Source organism: Cynara cardunculus (assembly GCF_001531365.2).
Source record: "Cynara cardunculus var. scolymus isolate 2C chromosome LG 3, CcrdV1, whole genome shotgun sequence".
Lineage (NCBI taxonomy): Eukaryota > Viridiplantae > Streptophyta > Magnoliopsida > Asterales > Asteraceae > Cynara > Cynara cardunculus.
Window position 1 is genome coordinate 8,328,666 of NC_037530.1, and position 7,811 is coordinate 8,336,476.

Below are 7,811 nucleotides of genomic sequence, written 5' to 3' on the forward strand. Positions count from 1 at the left end.
ATTTCTATTTAGATATTTCTTTAAAGTTAAAGATTTATAGAACATCTCCAACATATATACTATATACCTTCTCTCTTTTATTCTAAATTAGGAGATTACTCTTTCTTTTTCTATTTTTTTTTCTTTATTTTAAAATAGTCCTTGAAACAAAAAAATTACATATCTTTAAAATTTATAAAATAATATAGCTATTAGAGATGCTCTAATCTCTCTCCTCCTTTTTATATTTTAACATACAAGATGACATCGTTGTTAAAACAAAAATTATCAAAATCTTTTTCAATCAATTTTAACATAATCGTTAAAGATGCTCTACGTTTAAATACAAATTTTAATCGAATTCAAATTTAAACAAACTCATACAATTAACATTGCACATAAAAATTGTATTTCATGGAGCTCTTCCTTTCTCTAAGAGGTTTGGTCGAACTTTGGGGGGGCTGTCCATTCATAAAATATCTTTTGTCAGGGTTGAAAAAAGAAAGGGGTTGTTTATCAAACACTTATCCGGTAAGCATTTATCGGTAAAATTTAACACTATCATTTACTTACTACGTAAGATTTTAGTCTACCAAAACAGTATCATATTCAACAATTTACCCGATAAGCTTACCGTGGTAAGAGTCGTCGCCTTCACTTACCGGGTAAGACTCTTGGTCCTTGTGTCGTTCTTACCGGGTAAGACTCTTGGTCATTTTGTCGTTCTTACCGGATAAGACTCTTGGTCCTTACCATATTCATTCGGTAAGGTAACGTGGCTTAATGTTCATTCACCCGAGTAAGCATTTGGTAAACAACCCCGAAGATAAAATTCTTGAATTTTTTATTAATTAATACTAAAAATGATAAATGTATTTTCGATTATTTTTTTCTCTAATTTTCACATAGTTTGTTGTTTCTGGCATATCAAATATATTAACTATTTTTATCATAAAATTAATATTAGAATTTTTATTTATTAATACTAAAAAATTGAGTTTTTATTACTTATATAATTCGAAAGAAATTATAAATTTGTTAGAGATGTTTTTAGCATGGCATCTTTAATTATGTTAAAACAAACACATGGTTGGTTGGTAGCTAGGGCCGACCTGGTTTGTTAAATACGATGGCACGTGCAATTGTTACCTTCCTTTTTCGTGAGCTAAAATATTAGACTTGTGAAAAATGGAACCGTATTATAGTGTTGGTTGTCATCAATATATATATATATATATATATATATATATATATTGAAACTATACTGATAATAATACAAGTTTGTCTTAGCAGAATTGGTTTGGACGACTTTTCTCCATCCCAGGTGCGGGTTCAAATCTTGTTTCAATCGGTTATTTAGTTTTTAACTGTTAGTTTTAGGTTTATTATATTTATGAAAAACATTCCGATAAAAGATTTGAACACATGACCTCGCATACAAAAATGAAGAAGCTAACCAACAATCCAAAGATGATTTTTTTAAAGAAATATGCATATCTTCCTTTTTATAGTCAAATGGTGTCGTCGTTCGAAAAAGTTCCTAGTTCTGCCTCGTGGAGAGTTCGATCCTGGCTGAGGATGAATGTTGGAGGCATGGATCATGGAATTGGCAGCATGATTCTAAATAACTCGTTATGGCGCAAGACTTGACTTTGACACTACATTAAACCATGTGACTTCACTATAAGGATTGACTTCTATTGTAACACATTATGGCATGTTATCAACACGTTATGGAACGTTACGATGCATTATTTTGTAAGTCATTTTTTTTTACTTTTTAAAACATATAACTTTGGGGTAAATGATAATTATGTACGACACAAAAAGGAAACAAAAAACCCTAAATAGGTAATTTTTTACTTTCATTCTCGTATACAAAGAGTCGAACATGAATTTTTTGAAGATTGAAAAAAGAAGCGAGTAGAGACTCAAAAGGTTTAGTCTCATTTCTGCACTCTTAATATCATTTCTAGTAAATTTGGTAACTTTGATATAAATGGTTCTTCTTTTCATTGTAATTTTATTACTTTATATGAATTTAAAATGTTTTATGTGATTATTTTGAACACTAATTATATATATGTGTGTATGTATATGTATACATATGTCACCTTAGGACACTCTTCAGAAAACGTCATGACATCACTGTAACGTGTAAGGCTTGAGGCATGACCATGCTGCCACGTCAAGTTACGTCTCACATCATTTAGAACCTTGGTTGGCAACCATTTTCAATTCATCATGGAGTTTATAAAATTATAGCCTTAAATCCATGGCATTCAAATTTAAAAAATTGGTATCTTTGTAGCAACAAATCTGAAGTTGTTTTTTTGGTTTTTTGTTCTTGCTATTCTTGATTAACATTGTGTTCACAATTAGTAATAAATAACAAGTGGTCACGATGTTCGATTAAAACATTATATTTGATAGTGGTTCACATTGTGATACTATAGGTTTTTGATTTTGGTTTCACCGGTGATGCTTGACGGATATTGAAATTTGATTATCGAGTTGTTGACAACGTGTATCCAAAGTCTTACACAATGTTTTTAGTATTTGTAGTTTTTTTAGTTTTTTGTTCTTGATGTTTTCAAATTCACAATGTATATAATAACAATATATGGTTGGAAACCATTATATGTTCTCGTATGAAAGTGGGATCACAAATGATATGCATACAGTATACAATTCACAAAATGATGTATAAAGGAACTGGACGATAGAACATACTTCTATCACGAGTGATAATTGGTAGATGACCATTTTCAGTGGAATCTTTGTAAGCTACAAATCATATATGAGGCACTTGAAAGTACCAAACTCATGTTCGTTAGAGTGAATTGGAAAACATGATGTTAAGTCAACCTCAATCAATACATTAGATCAGCAACAAATTGAAACAGATCTATAGAATGCTAAAAGCTACGCGAGTTAGATAGGGAAGTTATATGGATGAGTGGCATAAGTGGATTGATATCCAGGTCATTAAGATAATGATATAACTTGTAACACCCCTAATAGGAGTAAATTTAAACCAAAAGTCGGTACAAAAATAAGGCCTATAAAATAAAAAATACCCAAAAAAGGGAAATAGTATAGTGTTTACAACCCAAAGATGTGGGAGGATAAATAAGAACCTATTAATATAAACTACACTAAGTTTAGATTATAGAAGGGTGTCACTCTCATCTTCAAAAGAATCTTATCAAAGTATAACACTGATTAAGCCAAAAGCAAATAATCCCAAAAATGCCTTTACTAGCATCCAAACATTCTGCTTAAGACTTTGGAGCTCCACCGCTAAGTAAACCTGATATAAGTGTCATCATAACGCCTAGTGATATCAAATATTTATAAATAAAACAGATAACCAAAAACGATAGAAATTTATAAGTTTAAAATTTTAAAACCCAAATAAATATAGTCCACAAAGGCCATAAGGCCCAAAACATATCTTACAATGATGAGGGAGACTCGATCTCTATGGGTAGTGGTGAAAGACAAAAGTAGACCACAGTTTCATGTTATAGAGCTCACACTAAAGATCAACAGCCAAGGAGTTCAACCAATCGTGATTTACAAGAAGAGTAAATGAGAGGAACTTTAAGAAGTCCCGACTTAAATGCCTATAGTCAATGCGACCCTACCATGCGACCCTGGGGTTGTGGCATAAGGGACGCCCACATCCTTCACTCAATCTGTGGTATAAGAAATGTGACCTTAGCCTTGCAATGCAAGGGTCGCGATCACGAGGGTTTAGCCAAAAACCTCCACTTACAATATATGGAATGCGACCCTGGCCTTGCGATGCAAGGATCACGGCACAAGGGTCGCATGACCCATTTAGAGGCCTGAAATGCTTCATTTAAATCTCGTTTTAATGACTAAATCACAAGGCTTAAACTACCAATATAGAAACTAGACATACAAATCTAAATAACGAGTGTAACCGTGATTAAGGCTTGATCAGAATCTAATAGAGGAACATGAAAAATTTATGACAAACATGAGTGTTTATGAGGATGAAAATTCCTTTAAAGAAAATTGAAGTCAATGAAAAATTTGGTATAATAGAGGAACCCATAAAGGATTGTAGAACTCTCAATCTATAATATGAGAAACCATAAAGTTATAATGGTAATAGTACAATGAAAAAATTCAAAGGAACAAAGCTCTCAGTGCATACCAATTACAGATATGAAAGGTACATTTTCTGATATTTCATTTACTTAAATATATTAATTAAAGTGTATTTTAATAGTAAATTTTAAAAAACGTAATCATATATTTGTGTAAAGAAGATATATATATATATATATAAAATATATTTTTTATGATCGGGCTGGACCTAGATTGGTCATAAGATTTTTGATCGGGTTGGGACCGATTAAGGACCGGTCCACCTCGACCCGATAGCAATTTTTGACCACCTTAAGTGATGTTATTATATATGTATATATTTAACAATTAAGTTTACTAATTATGGCTAACTAAAACAAATCAAACCATTTTAAAGAGTATAAAAATAGAATTACTACAATCCCATAAGCATACTAAATCCACAAGCTTGAAGCGGACCGATCGAAACCCGTATATTTGGTTTCGGTTCTAATTCTAGTTTTAGTTTTAGTTCTGGTTTTGGTTCATTATTTTCAAATTTAATACATGTTTTTAATTGAAACCCGAATTAATATTCATTTCAATGATCAGTTTGGAGCCTAACCAATTTAGATTCTTACCTTTTTTTTTTTTTTACTCCATTTATTTTGAATATATTTTCTCTTGTTTTTTTAATACTCTAAAGTTTCGAGATATGGTGAACAAGATAACTATGAAACTATAAATATGAAATATTTGTTTGAAAATGTAATTTACATAATTATAAAATCATATATAAAATTCAATCGGGATACATGCAATGCAAAGGGGGGAAAAGACGTAAAGATCATCCCCCTTTCTTTCTGTTTTTTCCTGCAAAATCTCACCTCCCATTCTGCCTTCCCCCTTGGAGGCAGCAAATGGGATCGATGATCCTCCACATCCATGGCGATCCTTCTTGTTTTCTTTTTAACCATTATCACCACCGTCTCCGCCATTCCCACCACCGCCCCTGCCAAATCTGATTCATTTACTCCTCCCGATAACTACCTCCTAGATTGTGGTTCCTCCTCTCAAACCACCCTCCCTGACAGACGTATATTCTCCTCTGATTCAACTTCTTCACAATATTTGAAATACGGTGGCCGTGAAATTGCGATTGTTGATCAATCTGCCGATGTGCCTCTCCCAATTTACAAATCTGCCAAGGTTTTCGATGCTGAAGCCACGTATTCCTTTCATATCACCAATACCGGTTGGCATTGGGTGAGGTTGCATTTCTTTCCCATCCGGAATAACGAGTTCAAATTACAGCAGACCAAGTTTACGGTGGTCGCTGCCGACAGTTTGGTCCTCCTCCATGAATATGGTCCCAAAGAAATGGAAATGCAGGAGTACCTTATGAATGTGACATCAGAGCGTCTAAATCTTAGGTTCTCGGCCAACAAGGATTCTCCGGCTTTCATCAATGCGATTGAGGTGGTTTCTGCTCCTGATATGTTGATTACAGATAACAGCGATGCTCTCTTCCCTGTCGGTCAAAAGGTTGATGGAATGACCAAATACTCGTTCCAGAAGATGTATCGGCTGAATGTTGGCGGTCCTACAATCGGTCCAGGAAATGATACCCTCGGGCGAACATGGAATTCTGATGAGAAATTCCTCAAGTCTGCTGCAATGGCGAAAAATGTCTCAATCGCACCCAGTGTTGTTACATATCTCGAGGGTGGTTCACCCTTGATTGCACCGCCGACGGTGTACGCATCCCTAATGGAAATGGGGGCTTCCGATACAATTGCACCAAATTTTAACATCACTTGGGAATTTGACCTCGATCATGCCTATCCACATCTTGTTCGTTTGCATTTTTGCGACATTATCAGCAAATCGCTAAACGAACTATATTTCAATGTGTATGTTGGCGGCAAAATCGCGATCTCGGCCTTAGATTTGTCGACGGTGGCCAACGGTTTAGCAGTCGCTTACTACAAAGATGTTTTTGTGAAAGCAAATATGGTTTCGAAGCCGTTTTTGGTTCAAGTAGGCCCATTAAACGAACCAATGGGAACCAAAAATGCCATCCTAAATGGTCTTGAGATCTTGAGAATGAACAATTTGGTGAATAGCTTAGATGGGGAGTTTGGAGCTGACGGGAGGTCGACATATGGTCCAAGCAGGGGCACGGTGGCAGCTGTTGGGTTCGCGATGATGTTTGGAGCCTTTGCTGGATTGGGTGCGATGGCTGTGAAATGGCAAAAGAGGCCTCAAGATTGGCAGAAGAAGAATAGTTTCTCTTCATGGTTGCTTCCACTTCACGCTGGCGATGCAAGTTATACGCAATCAAGCAAGACCTCATTGGGCTCGAAAAAGAGCGCTTTCCATTCATCGACTATGGGGTTGGGTCGGTACCTTTCGTTTTCCGAGTTACAAGATGCTACAAAGAATTGGGATTCTAATTCTGTGGTTGGTGTCGGAGGTTTCGGCAATGTGTACTTTGGAGTACTTGATGACGGTACAAAAGTCGCCGTGAAACGCGGTAATCCACAATCCGAACAAGGCATAAATGAGTTCCAAACGGAGCTCCAAATGTTGTCAAAACTTCGCCATCGTCATTTGGTGTCACTAATAGGGTACTGTGACGAGAATTCTGAAATGATCCTCGTGTATGAGTACATGGAACATGGGCCTCTCAGAGACCACTTGTATGGAAAAAACTTGCCCACATTGTCATGGAATCAAAGATTAGAGATTTGCATTGGGGCTGCCCGTGGGCTACACTACCTTCACACTGGGGCAGCTACTGCCATCATCCATCGTGATGTGAAGACCACCAACATTTTGTTGGACGAGAACTTCATCGCTAAGATGGCAGATTTTGGGCTCTCGAAAGACGTAGGGATGGGAGAAGCCCATGTGAGCACTGCAGTTAAAGGAAGCTTCGGATACTTAGACCCTGAATACTTCCGTAAACAACAATTGACGGATAAGTCTGACGTCTACTCCTTTGGGGTGGTATTGCTCGAAGTGTTATGTGCGAGGGCAGCCATCAACCCGTCCCTACCTAGAGAACAAGTGAATTTGGCGGAATGGGCTTTGCAATGGAAGCGAAGAGGTCTATTGGATAAAATCATAGACCCTTCCTTGGTAGACCAAATCAAACCCGAGTCATTGAACACGTTTGCAGAAGCAGCCGAGAAATGCTTGTCCGAATACGGGGTTGACAGACCTACCATGGGAGATGTGTTGTGGAACTTGGAGTATGCATTGCAACTACAAGACCAAGGAAAAACAGAGGATGGAGGTAGTGGGTTGGCATTGGCGAATGGCGCTCCACTTGCTCCCACCGTTGATAATAGACCTGTCATAACGCAAGCTCAAGGCAACCAAAATTCTGCCCAAGTCCAGATCATTGAAGAGCATTCTGGAACTGCTATGCTTGCACAATTTGCAAATCTCAACGGTCGATAAAACATTTCAATAGCTAGAAGATACCAATAGACAATTTTCATTTTTAATGTCATCTTTTACGAATATGATAGATACTAGTGTAGTAGCATGATAGTCAAAGAATGAGCTTAATTAGTTGGTATAAATGTACATATAGCTTTTTCTAATAGGAAAAATGAAAAAGGACTTCAGATTGTGCATTTAAAGCTAGTGCCATTTAAACCTTTTCTTATGCAAATTATAAAATGTTACAGTTTTAATGCAATATTTTGTTAAAATATAAT

General features: G+C 36.1%; 1 protein-coding gene across 1 annotated transcript; it reads left to right on the forward strand.

Moving 5' to 3' along the window:
• Window positions 1–5,025: 5,025 nt before the first annotated feature.
• Window positions 5,026–7,548, forward strand: LOC112510066 (probable receptor-like protein kinase At4g39110). The gene has a single exon (XM_025115341.1). The coding sequence runs from the start codon at window positions 5,026–5,028 to the stop codon at window positions 7,546–7,548; it is 2,523 nt and encodes an 840-aa protein (XP_024971109.1).
• The last annotated feature ends 263 nt before the right edge of the window (window positions 7,549–7,811 follow it).

What these genes read in the sequence shown, in the direction of transcription:
- LOC112510066 (XM_025115341.1), top strand. Translation starts at nt 5,026, where the DNA reads ATGGCGATCCTTCTTGTTTTCTTTTTAACCATTATCACCACCGTCTCC.